Source organism: Rhinolophus sinicus, chromosome 6 (genome assembly GCF_057876585.1).
Source record: "Rhinolophus sinicus isolate RSI-liver-muscle chromosome 6, RSI-T2T, whole genome shotgun sequence".
NCBI lineage: Eukaryota > Metazoa > Chordata > Mammalia > Chiroptera > Rhinolophidae > Rhinolophus > Rhinolophus sinicus.
This window is the reverse complement of record NC_142506.1, coordinates 27,312,987-27,332,492: the sequence shown is the minus strand read 5'-3', so window position 1 is coordinate 27,332,492 and position 19,506 is coordinate 27,312,987. Positions and strand designations below refer to the sequence as shown.

At 36.7% G+C, this 19,506-nt stretch overlaps 1 protein-coding gene across 2 annotated transcripts in view; it reads right to left on the bottom strand.

Annotated features, from left to right (window-relative positions):
• Positions 1 to 9,139: 9,139 nt before the first annotated feature.
• LRP12 (LDL receptor related protein 12) overlaps positions 9,140 to 19,506 on the bottom strand; it is a 69,266-nt gene continuing 58,899 nt past the window's right edge. For both annotated transcript variants that reach the window (XM_019750652.3, XM_019750653.3), the window contains 3 exons: positions 17,277 to 18,381; positions 15,278 to 15,410; positions 9,140 to 11,422 (listed from right to left, as the gene is read on the bottom strand). In XM_019750652.3, coding sequence (XP_019606211.1) covers positions 10,556 to 11,422; positions 15,278 to 15,410; positions 17,277 to 18,381 — 2,105 coding nt within the window. In that variant the 3' untranslated portion in view covers positions 9,140 to 10,555. The remainder of the gene's footprint in view (positions 11,423 to 15,277; positions 15,411 to 17,276; positions 18,382 to 19,506) is intronic.

The following is a 19,506-nucleotide window of genomic DNA, read 5'->3' as shown; positions in this document are numbered from 1 at the left end:
GCCAAATAACATTTTATTGTATGAATATATCACATTTTGTTTATCCATTTATCAAATATGTACATTTCGGTTGTTTTTACTTTTTGGCTATTTTGAATAATACTACTATGAACACTCATGTACAAGTTTTTGTGTGGACATATGTTTTCATTTCTTTTGTGTGTGTACCTAGGAGGGTAATTTCTGGGTCTCTATGGTAACTCTGTATTTAACTTTGGAGGCGCTGCCAAACTGCTTTCCACAGCACCTGCACCATTTCCCATCCCCAGCAGCAGTGTGAGGGTTGCAATTTCTCCACATCCTTGCCGACACTTGTTATTCCTTCTTTGTTCGAGTAGAGCCATCCCAGTGAGTATAAAGTAATTGTTTTCTACTCTTTTTATGTTTTTTTTTAAATAAAGCAAATATTCTTCCAAAATGAAACAGAAATATCTACTATGTGGCTATAAAAAAAAGCTCAGTATGAAGTAACATTTCTCCATTATTCTCTATGTGAAAATATAATACAATAAAGATGTAGTTCAAGTTCCAGGAATTATACTGCTTCCAATCCCAGTAACAAGGACACTTAGTGAGCTTCTCCTGGTATTCGAGGGGATTACATCTATCATGCAGATTTGTTCTGAGGGTTAGAAATGAAGTACATAGGGCATCTAGTACTACAGTTGGTACTCAGGTAGTACTCAATAAATGGACGCTTATTTTTCATTCCAAATAAAGAAAATGGTTACCAATGGTTACAAAAAGAATTGCTTTGCACACTTGACTAACAATTCTAATGGCAACTCATGAGCCAGAGAAACGGAAATTATGTTCCAAATTAAATGGTGAAATCTCAATAGAAAAATAGCAATAATACAAAATCCATTCAAAGGAAACTAATAGGAACACGATGAAGTTGAAATTCACACAATGTACATTAACAAATTCAAAACCCATATTTAAGGACTGTCTGACTTTGGAAAACTAAATCTAAAAGCCAAATTAGATAAGAAATTTCTATGTTCCTTGAAATCAGAGCTCAGCAGGTAAGATAGAAATTGTATGTAAATAGGTAAAACTTGATTCTATTGTAGCAAAATTGAGAAAAGTTTTTGGCTATTGTTTCTATGTTGCTTTTCACCATAATTTCTGAATAGAAATTTCTGTTCCAGCATGTCTGTTATTTATATTCGTTCAACACATATTACTAAGTCCCTAGCATGTAGCCACGTGTTTCCTCTTCTGGTCTTTATGGAAGTTCCTCATTTGGGCTTTTTTATAATAAAATAAAGAGGTCTGTGTGCCAAGACACCATTCTACCTTTGTTTAGTGCATCTACTTTTCATTGAGAGACAGCCATAACTTACACTATAATCAAGAAAATGGGAGAATGGCTGCTGTGAGAAATCTTTTCTTTCAGAAAGCTGTACTAATATGCAAAGGAGTTTCCAGACAAATGTCTGTCCCGTGTCCACAGAAATATTTGGTCTGAACCAAAAGGTCTTTGATATTTGGTACTGCTCACAATTATTGGACCAGTGAAACATAATAATATTTTCATGGATTAATGCTGTAAACCAAAAATATAAATAAACGTTATGGGCTATTTGAACTCAGGGACATTTTCTAAGTGTGGACATTTTTGACAGGACCAAATATTAAGGCCTATTTGGCATTGACCAAATATGCTCCTGGATATTTGGACAGGACCACATGTCCTGTAAAGTATAGGACACTGGAAGGGAGCTTGAAAAAAATCTCGTTTTAATTTGGAAAATGAATCTGTAATATTGACAATTAAAATTTATTTTCAACCTCTTATATTTAAGGTTCTGAGAAAGGCTTCTGCATTGGCTTTTTCTTTTTTCCCATTCGTTTAGTCCTTACAGTAACCTTTAAGAGTAGGTGTTATGCAATTTTCAAGACGAAACAAAGGCGGCTTAGTGAGGTTAAGTCATTTATTTACACTTATAAAACTCTTAAGTAGCAGAGCCAGGATTCAAAGTGTGATGTATCTGACTCTAAAGCCCATGCTTTGCCATCTCACTCTATTATTTCTCCTTAGTAAAGCATGTGTCACTTTTTTTGGTGGGGGAGGGGGGAAGGGGAACAGGACTTTATTGGGGAACAGTGTTTACTTCCAGGATTTTTTCCAAGTCAAGTTGTTGTCCTTTCAGTCTTAGTTGTGGAGGGCGCAGCTCAGCTCCAGGTCCAGTTGCCGTTGTTAGTTGCAGGGGGCACAGCCCACCATCCCTTGTGGGAGTTGAACCGGCAACCTTGTGATTGAGAGGAAGCGCTCCAACCAACTGAGCCATCTGGCACTGGCCCATGTGGGAATCGAACCGGCAGCCTTCCGCGTTAGGAGCATGGAGTTCCAACCATCTGAGCCACCGGGCCCAGCCTCTGTGTCTATGAGGCTATTAAGCTTCTTTGGGTTTGACCTTTCCACCAGCATATGGGAAAATCTACCCTAATTGACATCTCAGTATCTTTACTTGAAATCACTGTTGGTAAATTCTTGTCAAAAGATATTTATCAATAAACCATGTGTGCCTTAGGTTAGTTAGCACAGGATAACAATCTTGTAATACTCTAGCACTTACTTCCAAATTTTACTAATCCTTCACACCCTTTATTCAAATGACATCTTACAGGAAAGTCCAAGCTATAAACAGAGTTGCTGTTGGAAGAGAGCCAGGTGAACACCGGTCATCCACTGGCGTCACGCTATCCATCACTTATACTGCCCTTCCACGTCCCTGTTCTAACTGCTTTATATACTCTGTCTCATTTGATCCTCCACACCACTGTTATTCTCAATTTAAGAATCGGCAGGTGGGTTAGGAATGCATTACTCTGTGGGTTAATTGGGAAGCCTACTACAGTGGCTTGATTTAGTCTGAAGCAGAGGTAGTCAGGCCCAGGCGGGTGTGGTGGCTCAGAGATGTCAGGCTTTTCTCTTCTTTATCTCAAACCCTTAAAATGAGGCTTCTCTCCTGGATATCGGGTATGCAACTAGCCGTGTTTGAGGGAACTAAGTGATCTGAAAATCCCCAGGTTCTGAGTCCTATAAAGACTTCTCTCCAGATTCTGTCACTAAGGTAATTTCCTCAGGCCCAGGGCTCTGCGAGACCTTCTGTCTCCTGTCTTGGAATTCCCTTTAACTCACCAGAAGTGGGCTGCCTCAGAGTCTTCTCCCTTTTCTTGCTCCCATTTGACCTTTATCCTGCGTTGCAATTCACTTCCATGATCGCACGGGAAGTGGCGGCACTCAGAAGCACTTGGGGGTAAGCATACATTCCTATGTTCAGAAACCACGACTCTTCTAGGACTTTTCACATTTATCCCATTTGATTCAAGCTTCGGAGATGGTCTCTGTTTAACGTTCAGACAATGACAATAATCAAACCCTTACACAGCCAGTGTCTTTACTATAAGCCAGACACTGCCCCACGAACTTTACAAATATTCATTTAACCCTCCGACAGTCCTGTTTTTCCCATTTACAGATGAAGAACGGAGGTGCAGCGATGAAGTGCCTTGGTGACGATCACGTGCTAGTAAGGAGCAGGACAGGATTAAATTCCAGGCAAGCTGGCCCCAGATTTCCCCCCATGACGTTGCCTCTAATAAATTTAAAAATAAAGTCTTTATAGGTTATGACAACATATCATATTGAAACAGAAGTTATTTTCAATGTACTTGCAAACTGTTAACCATCACCATTAACCAACTACCTGAATATGTTTGCGTAAGTTTGTCTCAGTGCTACGACCTGACTCAAATAATACGCTAAGGCAAATTGTTTCACGCTTATATTTGTAATAAACCAATATAAGATATGCACAATTAATGTACTTGACATATGACAGAGGAGCTGAGTTAATGGGATATCCTTTAGCAAATGAGCTTCTTACTGGGACTTTAAAACTGCTTTTCTGCTTAAAATATTAATACTGGTAACTTCAAATTTTTTATAAATCAGGTACTATGCTGTGGTAGATTACAGATGTCACAAATTCTCTGCTATGTCTACTGAGAGTGGAATCTATTTTTCTGTTGACTCTGGGTTAGTCTTGGTGGTATGTTTGACCAATCGAATGTGGCAGAAGTGACATTCTGGGCCATCTGAGATTAGGTCCTAAGAAGCCTTGCAGCTTCTGTAGAGGTGTCTTGGAACACTCATTCTGAGATCCCAGCTCCCACACTGTAAGGAAACACAACTAACTCTGTGGAGAGGCTCACGTGGAGAGGCTCCCAGGCTCCTGGCTGAGCGTCCAGCTGTGGCCAGCACGGACCTCTTTCGGGAACTATATCCTCCAGCTCCAGAAGATGCTACGAGCACGTTGAGCTGATTCCACTGAGCTCTGCCCCGATTATTGATTTGTAAGCAAATTGAATGACTGTAGTTGCTTGAAGCATAAAGATTGGGAGTTTATTACATAGCAATAGTTGACCAGAACATGTGCTAAGGCTTTTACAAATGTTATTTTAATTTATTCCTCACAGTATGTTATGAACGAAGCTACTATTATCCTTAAAATGAGGAGGCGGTGGCTCAGTGAGTTTGAATAATTCGGGTTTGTTGTCTCTAATTTGATGGGTATTTCTCCTGATTGACATTACTTCACTTTATGGTCCATCTCATTCACAAAACAACTGCTGAGTCAGACAAGACTAAGGTCAATTCTTAGTTCTGCCATTGGCTGTACTCCGTTGTGTAAATAGAAGATGTAGTTTATATTTCACAGGACCGTGAAGATTCCAAAGATACCATGTTTCCCAGAAAATCAGACCTAGCCAGGCCATCAGCTCTAATGCGTCTTTAGGAGCAAAAATTAATATAAGACCGGGTCATAATATAATAATATAAACTGGGTCTTAGATAAGACGGGTCTTATATTAATTATTGCTCCAAAAGACACATTAGAGCTGATGGCTAGGTCTTATTTTCGGGGAAACACAGTGCATATAAAGGACTTGGCAGATGGTAGGCATGCAACAATGGGTGAATGTTATTATTTGCTTTGAAAATTCTTTCCTTTGATGAAAGGCAGCTGGTGCTAAAGGACTCTTAGAAATGGTCTTTGATAGTGTGAACATGGGCTACACACTCCCATTTAGGGTCAAGTAGGTGTCAAAACGTCAGAATTATTACCTAACCTTTTAAAGACACAATCCTGTAACATCACATAATTGTAAACTATGTATGGCATACGTATATATGGCTTATGTAACATGGTGTAGAATACAGATTTCTTTGGAGTTGAGCACATTCCTGATTCATTAGCTGTCTGTTACTTCTTCATTTATAAAGAATCCTTCAAGCTCGGTGCATTTTACTTTGCCTCATTCTACCACCTTTAATGTTGAGTGCCTTAGCGAAAAATGCCACCAACCAACTTTTGACACATAACAATCCCCACATGTAATTTATAAGCTATTGCTGAACAAGGGTTCAATCATTCTGAGAACTGACCTTTCTCTATACTGCCTGCTTCTATCGATTTTTAAACAAGGACCCACTTGAGTTAAAATAGATCCTATGAAGATGCTGTCATCTTCTCCCTTGGAATTCAGGACAAGGGGTGTGAGGGGATGACCAGGCAGCTTGAACGGAGGGCAACAGTAAGGTACTGGGTGTCACCATCACTGGGAGTGTAGTAGGTACTCAATAAATACATAGTGAATTGAATGTACTTTTTTCCTTTATCCTTTTAGCCTGTTTTATCCATTTACTTGAAGCTTAACAGTGGATGATGGTGGTAAGCAGTACTAGCAGCTAAAACCTCAGCAGCTTACAGAAAGACTCCCTGCCCAGTCCTACCCTATGATATGAGCTAAGGCAGGGTCTGCTGGCTCATAGAACATTTCGTACACAGCCCCCTTTGTTTCTATTTTCTACCACGTTAATACTGGAGCTCTCACTTACAAACTAAGACAAAGTACTGTACAGAAGACCTAAATGACATGACAAATCTGAGTAATATCTACTAAAATATGCATGCTTTACACAAAGAATATACTTTTCAAGTGTTCCTGGAATATTTAAAAAACTGAGACAATAAACTCCCCAAGGCAAATATAATACACATAACATTCTCTGATTCTGATGCCATAAAAATAAAAATTAAAAGGATCAGAAAACAAAACCACTACCCAAACAAAAAAAATCTCATTGTTTGGGGGAAAAAACAAAACAAAACAAAAAAAGCAAAGGAAAAAGCCTTTTGCAATACAACTTTTGGGTTAAAGAATAAAAACTGAAATTTTAGAACATCTAATATAAAATGACAACACGACATGTGTTTGAGCCTAAGCAGTGATCAGAATTAAGTCCACACTTTAAATCTCATATTACTAATTAAGAAGAAATAAAAATGAATGAATGAAGTGCTAACTCAAGGAGTTGGGGGAAACAACAACAAAATAAGCTAAGGAAAGAAAACAGGAAATTTATTAAAGTGGAAATCAATTAATTGGAAAACAGAAAAATTATAGAATGGAGACATTCAAGGCATACTACTTTGGGGGAAACAAACAAAAAAACCACAGTAAATTATAGGTTAACTGTTAGCTGTCTTAAGTAAACAAGGGAGCAAGCATAATACATAATAAGGGGGGAAAGTCATATGCACAGAAGAGGAAGAGGTAACTTTGCTCGGTTCTAGATAAATACACTTGAAAACTTGGATGAAATGGATGGTTTAAGATCCCAGCTAAAATATAAAACTATACTGACCATTACCATAGAAGATACCAAAAAAGTTGTCAGAGCTACTTGCCAAACATCCTTCAGACCCAGATAACTTTACGGAAATTTTTTTTTAAAATAAATTTCATTGGGGAATATTGGGAGACAGTGTGTTTCTCCAGGGCCCATCAGCTCCAAGTCGTTGCCCTTCAATCTAGTTGTGGAGGGCGCAGGTCAGCTCCAAGTCCAGTTGCCCTTTTCAATCTTTAGTTGCAGGGGGCGCAGCCCACCATCCCATGTGGGAATTAAACCGGCAATCTTGTTGAGAGCTCACGCTCTAACTGAGCTATCCAGCAGCCCCTCCGGAAGCTCAGTGGCAGCTCATTGTCTTCAATCTAGTTTTGGAGGGCACAGCTCACTGGCCCATGTGGGAATCAAACCAGCAACCCTGTTGTTCAGAGCTGGTGCTCTAACCAATTAAGCCATCTGGCCATCCCTTTACTGAAATTTTAATAAGCAAAAATTTCAATGCTATTTAACTGCTCTAGAGCATAGGAAAAGGAGGGAAGTTTCCAGATTCATCAGCATCAAATTAACAAAACTTCTTAAAGAGAGAGCAAGCGCGTGTGCGCATGCACGCGCGCACACACACACACATACACACACACACAACTAGACTAATCTCACTGATGAAAATATCCTAAATAAAATATGAAACAGTCTAACAATATATTAAAAAGAATAATACACATGGCCAAGTAGAGTTTATTTCAGGAATGCAAGGATGGTTTGAAATTATAAAATACATTAATGTAATTCATGTTAAAATATCAAAGGAGAAAAATCATACGATCATCTCCATAGATAAAAAGGAATGTGATAAAATTCAACCTGCATTATGGGTTAAATGTTATTATTATTTTTTAAATAGGGACCAATGGATATTCCTTAACATGATTAAATGTATCTATCTCAACCCACTTCATTGTAGCCAATATATTTAACATTATTCTAGATGAACCACACAATGCAATTAGACATAAACAGGTATGTGAATTGCAAGACATGACTCTAACTGGAAAACAAAAAAATTAACTGAAATACTATTATAAACTCTAAGAAAATGGACATCTGGTAGCTGGGTAGATAATTAACGTAAGTAAATAATTAGCCTTCATGTATACTAAAATCAAACTAAATCATAAACAGAAAAGACTTCATTAATAACTACAAAAATGAAATTTCTAAGGATAAACTCTTGAAGATATCTGTAAAGTAAAATGTAAAGCATATAAAAAAGGAAACAAAATTTGAACAAATGTGCACCATTTTTACATAGTGCACCATGATTTAAACCGAAGCTTTAACATGATGTCAAATTTCCCTAAGTTAATTTATAAAAGTAAAACTGTCCCCCAAAATAAAAGTAACATGGGATTTGTTTTGTGGAACCCAACATGTTGATTCTAAAGTGCAAATGGAAAAATAAGCAAGAATATTTGAAAATTAGTTATTAAAAGTGTAGGACTGGTACAAAAAAAGAAAGGCAGGTCAACTGAATAGAATTTGAGCCTAGAAACATATTCAAGTAATATGACAATTTACTGTATGATAAAAGGGTCATTTCAAATAGTAAGGAAAAGATGGATTTATTTAATAAACAGAAAAGACTTCATTAATAATTACAAAAATGAAGTTTCTAAGAACAAACTCTTGAAGATATCTAGGACAACCTGGGGAAAAACTAGGATAACTGGGGGTGGGGGGGAAGTAGAGACTTAAATTCAGGATAGAGCAATGATTTAAATGTGAAAAATGGAATAGAAATATCTAAATTTACTTTTAATATTCAAACCCTGATACATTTTTTTCTCCTTGAAAAAAGATACAGAAAAAGTACCCATAGTATGTTAAAATTTGTTACTGTATATGGCATTTATATATGTGGATACATTTATGTATCTATGTGGTATTGCTAGAGGGGTATAAAAGAATCTGGTTATTGGTATCTGTCTCTTTGAAAGGGAACTAAAAGATAGGTGTCAGGGGTAGGAGAGACTTTTTACTGTTTGAACCAGGATGATTTATTAATTAAAAAAAAATTAAAATAAAACACATGCCAGGAAACAAAACCAAAAAACCTATGCACGGTAGTATATTCTATAAGGGTTTGAAATGCATCTGAAAATAACATAAAAGGAGAACTGATTGAGTTACTGCATCTTTGAAGATACATCAATCAGAGGTAGTTTTTTCACAGGCAAAATAATATTCAGGTTCTTAGGGATTCTTGTCCAGTACTGGTATAAGCTACTAATTTACTATAAAGTAGTTAATGAAGAATATCCCCTCCTTTAATTTTTCTCCTAGACAAACTGCGTATTTTATGGCCTGAACTTGTATATGCACCAAAATGAAACAAAAATAAAGAGCAACTTTGATTTAAAAAGTACCCCAAGGCAATACAAAAAAAGTCATTTTAATTTTTGATACATATTAAAACATTTCAGTCAGTTCTTCCTGACAGCATAACAGGACAAATACACAAGACCTCAAACATGCTTTAAAATGACATTCAGCAAAGTATTTAAAATTTAATAAATAGCAATAATCACACACAAATACATTTTTCATACTCAATCATTAAGCTACTAAAAGACGGCTAAAGAATAAATAAACAGGAATTGACAATAAAAATAATATGTGGGGTTTGCAAATCACTCTACTTAAAACAGGGGGGTGATCTGTATGATTTCTTAATTTGTTTTTCAACATGTAGCATGATACCCCCCATGAATAAAATATATTGAAAAAGTCACTTTCTTACAACAATGCAGTCTTTAAATACAACAAATAAATATAAAACCAGCAAAGCAATTTCAAGTTGTAATAAAAATGTCCCCCTCACTCCCAAAAAGCTATGGAAATATATAGTTACTGTGGTAGCAAATAATAGTATTTAAAGTGATAGTGCTTGTGCACTAAACTCATCTGAGACCTTGATATGATTTTAGTGCAAATCCCTAGGGTCCAATGCAAGCATAACCCTACATCAGGGAAAGACATTACCAGTTGGAACTTATCTTGTACAATTTTTTGTACACATTTTATAAAGTTCAAGATTTAATGCATAGTAAAATATCTTCATCCACTTAGATCTGTCCCTAAATAAAGATGAAAACAGAAATGACTTGGGATTTTACCATTTGGTTTGTACCATATTAGAGTATTAAAGTTAATATTAGAAAATCTATAAAAGTTTTGTTTTTGCCATTCATTTTTCTATCTAAATTTCACATCACTGCATGTTAAACATAAGAGAAAAATTTTTAGACGTGGTTTTTTTCCTTTGATAAGCTCTTATGATGAAATCCAATAATATTTAGATAAATGTTACACAAATAAAAACACAGGTGAGTATAAGGGCTTTTTTTCTTGGGACTACAATAACGACCTTAACAGCTAGTCTATTAAGTTACAAGATGTATTGGCAAAAGCATAAAGGGTTTGATTAAAAGAAGATATTTTGTACAAACAGACGTTTTAACACAGGATAGATAAACGGACAGTCAAATGAGTTTCAGCAGCCATGTTTCTACTGTAAACGACAGTACCAGGATAAAAACAATTAGAAACAAATGGAAGAAAATTACTGAACAATATGAATACATAACGCATTTTTAGCTGATAAAATAGCAAACTCTAAAAGTTCATAGAGTTAACAAATTGTTTAATTTAACCATGCAGGCTAATATATAATAAGAAATCACCCTGCATCTTTTTTTCTTTGTAAATTAAAACTAGTTTAATTGTAAAGTTACAAAACAAAGAATGGATATTGCTCCAACTTGTACACAATCTCCCTTATGTGATCCGTACCTAACAAAGTAACAAAGCCTCGTCATCGCTCGTTTCATTTTTCAGTGTTGCTTCTAAGCAAGTGTCCGGTATCTGGGCAGTGTGGACAATGCCACAGCGCTCACAGGGGCCATCTCGATGACCTGGCCTCACTCCAGGGTTTGTTGCACTATATGGTTGTCTAAAGCCTTGTCCCTGATCTGAAGCGAGATCGAGAAGAGGTCTAGAACAGTCATTCGCATCCAAGTCTGAAGCTCCATCAGAAACTGGAATTAGCATTTCAACATCATCATCTTCTTCTCTTCCACTGACCCCATTATCAAGTTGTCTCAAAGGACTCTGGTTCTGATTTACTGAGCTCGATCGCCCTAGTGTGAAACGTACCCATCGCAGCCCCTGAGTCATGCGACTTAGTGCACTTGTGAGCTGGTGACGTGCTGGACTCACACTTGGGGGTTCCACACTGGTCACCTCCCTTCCATTATCTGTGTGACTGCCTCGGGTACTCGGAGTTGAGGAGCTTCCACTGGCTCCCACTGATGCTTCTACTGCTGTTGTGGGAGGGACTTTTTGTGGCAAAGGAGCTGTAACCCCACCAGATGCTCCTGCTGTATCCCTTCTCTCATTTTCTGTGTCTGTGTCGTCAGACTCCACGGAAAACAAACTTCTGTGAGTGTGATTTCTTTCAGGTTCTCTGCTGGTATTCTGACTAGGGACAACCTCATCTCCATCTGCTGAGACCAAAGCCAATGACCCTGAATGACGTGATCTTGCAAAATTAAAAATACGATTCCAAATGTTGCTGGATCTGCCTGCCATAGGAAGCCTGATTGAAGTAAATCCAAGCTGAGATCGTACAGCTAGCCTCAGGTTTTCCAAAACAGAAGCCTACAAACAGAAGAAGAGATCTTTAAGATACCTAACAATGAAGTACCAAGATGGAAAACACCCTTCTAATGAGAATGTGTTACAGCTAAAAAGTCTGTTGCTCACTGTTAGGATCTATGGAGGATGAATAAAGTTTTCTTACATATACAGGTTCAACCTACCACAGTATCTAATCTATAACTGGAGCCACTGCTCACTGTGTTAAAGATGACCTTGACATTTCATTTTTTATATGCAACTTTAAAGTAGTATTTAATAGCGATTATAACAGCTATTCTATTCCAAAATTTCACATAGTGATGCATTCTTAAAAGTGCACCAAAGTTGGATAATAGAATCTCTACCACAACTCACTAAATGACCTAAAGCAGTATGAAAACTAGGCCCTTTACCTGTTTTTTGTTTGTTTTAAGATAGAACAAGTTATACTTGATTTGCAAGGTTGAAACTTTCTAAAATATGTGAAAATTATACTTGGTTCCCAAGGATCTGTTGTATAAATGGAGACTGAAGATTTGTAAATAAAGGAATTAATATATTTGTTACACAGCACAGAGAGTAATAAATCCAGGAATTAATATATTTATAATACAGCACTGGAAACAAAAAAGCTACAGAAATTTATGTGTTTATAGCACTATGCAATGGTATTTGAGACCTTCCTAATCTTTAAAGATTGTTTTATTTTCTACAGCTTAGTATTAAGCATAAATTATATCCTTATTCTTTGAAAATCGGTGATTTTTAATTAGTACAGATGGGAGTGATTTAATTAGTACATGTTGTCCAATCGAAAGGAAAATCTATTCTTTTTTCTAGATGAATGAATTTACGGATTACTTAAAATGAAAACAAACCTACAGCATTTATATAAAACAGTGGTTAAGCTCCATCTAGTGGTTAATAAAAAGGAGTATTCAAACTTGGACAAACAGCTTTCATCAATATGGCATTTAGTACGGAAAATACAGTATTTCCAGGAAATAATGGACAGCTGACATATTCCCTTTCAAATGATGATACAGTTTTTCTCTGCCAAAATGAATGGCTCTTGCCTTTCCTCTCACAGGAAAAACAAAGGATGAAAATAAGGAAGATGTGATAGCGTTATGTTCTCCATCTCTCCTTGTGACTGGTATTACATTTATTTCCATAGAGGTCTTTCAAATATAACCCCAGGAATTTAATTCACAGAAAGCTAAGAAGCCACTACCATAGGAATATTTCATGGTCTCGCCTTAATAAAGCACAGATTGTCAATAAGAAATTTGGATATCAGCACACACAGATTTGCTATACAAATGAGTAAAATATTTCACCAATTAAGAAGTACCCAACTATATATATATAAAAGATAGTCACTTCCCTAATGAGCTTCTCCACAGAAGAGGTCCTCACCATTCAACATGCAAGTTCTAAGGCTTCGTGTGAGCACTACATTGTTACATACAGCAGTGAACAAGGGACTCCTCACATATCCTTTCCTTTTGTGCAGCTACTACTCATCCAGACCCACAAAGCCTTTAGCACACATTAGTGCCAATTTTAACATTAGTCTGTCACAGCGAGGTGAAGCTCTCCACTTAATCTGTTAAAAGCATTTCTATTTTAAATGAGATGGTAATTCAGGAATTTTTTTTTTTTTTTTTTTAATAACTGCTATGGAAATTTGGTAATTTATTACCAAAATTTTCAAATTTGGGAATTGACCCTCATTAACTGAATGAAATCTAGCTTATTGTTCAAAAACATTTTATTTTAACACACTGTTGAAACAGAATTCCCTTATAAGGGTAAATTATAACCCTAGAGAATGGTGGAATATGTAGTAAATTACCCAAAGGGAGGGCTGACTTTACCTTCTACTTCTGGGATGTGATCTTAGCCCTTGGAATGTCACCTATGCTAGAAATGTCATTGCCTGAAGCCTTGGGCCAGCCAGATAGTGAAACTGTGCCTTAGGAAAGCTGTTTCATCCCAACAATGTGCTACAGGGTGGAGGCTTTGGGTCATCAGTATTGGTTAGTCTCTGGATGGCCTTGAGACTGAGATCAGCATGCATGCAATTAGTCATGCCTGTATGGACGGAGCCCCAATAAAATCTCTGGACACTGAGTCCCGGGTGAGCTTCCCTGGTTGGCAATATTTCTTACGTACTACCACGCATCTATGTCATGAGTAATACTGTCCTGACTTTACCGGCAGAGGACAATTGTTTGATACCCTCCTGAACTCTGTACTGTGTGCCTCTTCCTCTGGCTGATTTAATCTGGGTCCTTTGAGTTCTGAGTCCTTCTAGTAAGTCAGCAAACCTGAGAATGGTTTTGGGAAACCCTGAACTTGTAATTGGTGTTAGAAATGAGGGCTATCTTGTGTGGACTGTACTCGTTCTAACTTTGCAGTTGGCTAAACTCTTGAAGGTAGCCTCGAGATACAGGGGTGGCAGGTGGTACACAGTGGACTGAGTGGATGGAATTGACACTTTGATTTCCTACCTAAAAGGAAGTATTCCCCATGGCAGGACCAACAATATACAGAAGCCACAATTTAGGTTTTTCCTCTTTTGCACATAAAATTCCAACCAGTGGAACTTCTGAATTATTTACTTAGCAAATTACATCCAGAGAAATGTTTTAAAACTACAATTTCTCACCAAAGATTTCTAAAAGATGCAAATAAGGTAATCAGAAATCTCATTTACCAAAAATGAAATGGTCTTCTATTTTGAACAGAATTAAATCACTGGAAAACAATGTTTATCAATTTGTCTTAATTTTAATACTGGGAGCAATTTTTATAAATATTTCTGGATGCATTTATATTTTAAATGTGTAAATCCTTATAAGCCTTGGCACAATTTTCAGCATTGAAAATGAAATTTTAAAAAAATCGCTAATAGGGCAGGGTGAAAAAGGTGAAGGCATTAAGAAATACAAATTGAGAGTTAATACAATATGGGAAATATAATCAACAATGTTGTAAAGATCATGTAAGGTGCCAGATGGGTAAAGTACTTATCAGGGGGATCACGTCATAGACTGTGTAGATGCCTGACCAATGTGCTGTACACCTGGAAGCTGAAGTAGAATAATACTGAATGTCAACTATAACTAAATATATATGTACATATAGTCACAGGATGGGGAGTAGAACATAGGGAGACAGTCAATGGTACTGTAACAGCTATATAAGATGTCAGAGGGGGTAGTAGTTTGGGGGCTTGGTTATCACTTTATGAGGAGTTTAAATGTCTATTACGTTGCTTTGTACATCTGAAACTAATAAAAAAATAAATTAAAAAAATATTCCTCTTAACCAAAAAATCGCTCACAGAAATTTAAAGAATTTGAAACATTAATAAAGAATAAGTTACTATTTGAAGAAAATGGTATGAATTCTTAAATACTGTAAAATCCAACTGTGAAATCGTTTCCCCGTAAGCCAGGTGGAAATGTTAACTTCATTTGAATTACTGTTATTTATAATTGGTTATTCTAGCATGTTACTACTATGTTACTAGCATATTAATTTTAAATTCTTAAATCTTCTAAGTATTCAGTTGAAGTGGAAAATAATCTGGAAAACTTTACCTGTGGTTTTAATGCACTAAATTACCCTAAACAGTGAAATGCTTAAGAACCACATAATCAAATCAGAAGAATGAAAACTATACGTTTGTACTTTGTGGTATTTGTTAAAATACAATGAAACAATTATAATTTCAAAGCCTCCATATATTTAATCCTTGACTTCACTGCAAAAATTCTGAGACAGTCAAGGGTCCTTTACCATACAGACAAGTACAGATTTCATTTTAAGAGGTACTAAAACAGAAATCATTGAGTCGCAACATACCTGATTAGGTGAACAAACAGGAAAATCTTCAACTGGTGGAATTAAACCCTGAGCAATCAATTGTCCATAAGAAGGAGGAGCTTCTCTTCTTAACAATTCTGCTTCCACTCTCGACAGCTGTGTTTCAAATGATCTTTTGAAGAAACAAGGAGATAAAAAGGGTTTAAAAAAGGTAAGCGAAAGGAATTTTTTTATTACAAATAATTAAAACAACGTGAATCTTAATATATGTGATAATTTTAAGAGCTTAGTCAACCAAAATTTACTGGTATCTATACTACGCCTACACTGAGAATACAGAGATGAAGCCGTGTGTTCTCACGGAGATTTACACTAGAACCGGGATCATTAAGTTTTAATAAGTTAAAAATCCCTATAAAAGGTAAAGGTACTAGATCTTTAAATCCCTAAGAACATAGGGAGGTTGAGGCTTTAGGCAAACGTATTGAAAGCTCTTAGAAGATACGTATTCATCAAGTTCAACAAATTTATTTTTCATGTAAGGAAAAGAGTAAAATACGTCACCAATACACCTTCTGGAGTAACCAGTTCTTGAACTCAAGACACCTGACTCTTCACTGCGCTCTTATGGGGAGATGTAGTAAAAAGTTTTCTGGCCATTTACACTTGCCCGAAGCAAAGCTGCAGCATGGTTACTGTGATGCTGTGCATCCGCGTGCACCCATTATCTTAGCTGTCAGTACGTGCAGTTCTTTGTTGAATCTATTAGTTGTAACTCTCCTGGGACTAAGGCTCATTGTCTCCACATTACTTCGTAGGGGGACCTCTCTGCCATCAGCTTCTCTAAGGTCCAGTCTCTCCTCCACCACATGGAAGACGATTCCCCCGAAGGACACCCTTTAATGTTTAACCTTTTCTTACTTGAGAACTCCTGTCGTGTGTCTCTCACAGAGCTCCACATAACACTGGCTTTGTGTTCGGTCTTATTTTCTATTACCGTGTTTTCCCGAAAATAAGACAATCAGTTCTAATGCGTCTTTTGGAGCAAAAATTAATATAAGACCTGGTCTTATTTTATTATAAGATACGGTCTTATTACTGTAAGACAGGGTATAATAGAATAGAATATACCAGGTCTTTAATGTAACATAACACCAGGTCTTATATTAATTTTTGCTCCAAAATACGCATTAGAGCTGACAGGCTGGCTAGGTCTTATTTTCGGGAAACACGGTAGTTCTTTACACGTACCTTAGCTCTGGACAACTATGTGCTTACTCTCTGAGTAGTGCTGGCATTCCCACTTCTATTAGGTGCAAAAGTAATTGTGGTTTTTGCAATTATTTTTAACTTTTAAACCACAATTAGTTTTGCACCAACCTAATACGTGTTTTCCCAGGCTATTTTTCCAACTATAATACCTTTTCCCTATCTACATTCTACCCAGAGATTTCAAATGGCACTTGTTCAATGAAAGCCTTTCCATATTCTCCCTACCAGGTTAGGTCTCTTTTGACTTTTATACCACTTTATTTTATAGTTCTTAACAACATTTAAATTTTTTGTCATCCTATTCCACCCACTGATTCCTTCCTTCTAACTATAAACTATCTGAAATGATCTTATTTATTTTTTTTCTATTCATCTGTATAGTGCTTTGAACATAGTAGGTTCCTAAATAACTGAAATAATTGAATTAATATTTATAAAAATACAGGTTAAAAAAACTACAACCAAGAGCTACAGCTTCCAAAATTCCTACAAAACAGATTAATCTGAAAACAGGAACTGGTAAATACAGATTGGCTGTTCTCTCACCTCATAACTCTTAAGTATTCATCTGTTTTTTAACGTGTTTATTAGCCTTTTCAGTCTTCGGCTTTTCACACTAAGTTTATAAAGCACAAACAATATCTATTTCTAAAATAATATGAAACAAAACTCTCCTGCTAATCACACTAGAGTGCTTGCTGCGAACAGCTGGGCCAGGCCTTTCTTGCAGAGACCATAACCGCCACAGGCTTGTCTTGATACTGACCTGCGTTCAAACATTCTCAGAGAATAAAGCTTACAGGTGCAGCCCAGTGCGATGACGAGCAGCAGGCCACAGATGAGGCTCCCGATGACGGCTGCCGTGATCACTCTGGTGGGCACGATCACCGGGCAGTTCTCCTCATCGCTGCCGTCACCGCAGTCATCCTGAGAATCACACACCCAGCTTTCAAACACACAGCGATTGTTTTTACAATGAAAATTTCCAGGCTGGCAGAAAAAGCAGTTCTTTTCGTCTGAGCCATTTGGGCAATGATTCTGGTAGTTGCAGCGATCAGAACGAGGATAACACACACCATTTCGGGAACATGGGAATTCTTCCTTTTGGCACATGGTACAGTTGATTTCATCCCTTCCATTTGGGCAATGCCAATACCCATCACAGCGCTGCTGCTCAGTGTAACACCCCCAGTTACCCCCACAGGGTATTTCCCATGGCAAACAGAAGCCATCTACTTGGTAAGTAGCATTAAATCCCCTTGCAGCATTCACTTTATCTGCACAAAAATGTACCCTTATCTGTCCAGAGGAAGAAACAACTGTAAGAGGTGCATGAGAATCAAAGGCAGTTAACACACGCAAAAGCTTGTGTGGATTCTCCTCCAATCCATCGTATATTTTGACATAATCACCATAGCCAGTACCATCAAGTTTAAAGTCGGTGAAACGTAAAATGACTTTACGATGATCACCAGTGTCTATTAGCCAGGTGCAATTGCTTCCGGGAGGATAAAAGTCTGGATAATTGGGAGAATTAAAAGTACCATAAAAATATTTTAACCACTGCCCACAAGTTGGCACATCGCAATCTATCTCATCCCCTAGGTCCAGGCAGTCAATGTTTCCGTCACATTTTAAGGATTCGGGGAGGCAAGTGTAAACTTTGGTAAACCGAGATAGACACTGGAACTGGTTGTAAGCACAGGGTTGAAAAGGTGCAGATGTTGGAGGATTAGCTTCTTTAGCACAGATCTCTTCATCAGAACTATCTCCACATTCGTCCATGTTATTGCATCTCCAGGCTTCTGGTATACATTTTCCATTTCCACAACGAAACTGATCACAAGCACAGCTGGGTTCCCCAGATTTCCCTGGGAGGCCACCGGGAGGGAGGAGATGGAGAGGTAAGGAGGAAAAACATACTCTTTAATGATGTATAACAGCAAGTAATATTTTTATAACAAATGTTCATTAAGCCCGAGTGAAAGGATTTAAAAATTCTTGTTTTAAAAAATAGGTTAAATTCTAATGGCAAATTAATATTGACTTACTAATTACTCAACAAATCCATTTGCTAAACACTTACGATTTGTTCCATAAAGGTCTCTGTGGTTTGATCTAAAAAGAAACCAATTTTGTTTTTGCAGAGCTATCTATTGTATTGCAGAACATCTACTAAAATGATGTAAGATACATGAGTCAACAGGATAGATTGCCTAAGAATTTTAAATAACCTGTTGCGTAAACATTAAAATGACATTTTGAAATAAAGAAAAATTCATTCACAATAATCACCTTTTCAAATCCCATTTTTTCATAATCTTTTCTAGTTCTTATTTATATATATATACATACACAATATTTTGCTATGTATATCATAGCTTACTTTGCAGGCCCGTTTTATTCAAATACTTGCTAAGATAATAAGGTTAACTTTACACTGTTTGTTTCATGTATTTGTAACATAGTACTTCCACTTTATAATTTCTATTGTTTCAACATAACTGCAAAATATTGCATGAATCTGAGATAAAGGTATGAATTTATTCATCAAACTAGTAGAGGTGAGGAGACAGAAAAAAACTGAAATGCTTATAGAACTCTAATTATCTAGTGTACCATCCTAAATATAAAACCATAATGGAAAAGGAAAGAAAAGCAAACATTAGATCCCAATAGTCCCCAAACTGACAACATTAGGCCAATGATCATTTCTCCATTAACAAGTAACTTGTTTATTGGTAAATAGGTGACAGAATATGTACTTCAGAGCCTAAACATTACAAAGACTGTGTTTTTAAGAAAAAACAGAAAAAGCAGTATATGTTTGCTAAAGGAGACCATGTAATTTCAGAAGATTTAGAACTATTTTCTGGAAAAAAAAAAAATAACTCTAATAGTCCGAGTTATTCACATTTGTATGATCTGGTCACTCTTCTTGGATAAAGTCCAAGACTAGCAAAAAGAAAAAGACTTCTTATACTACAAACTATGAC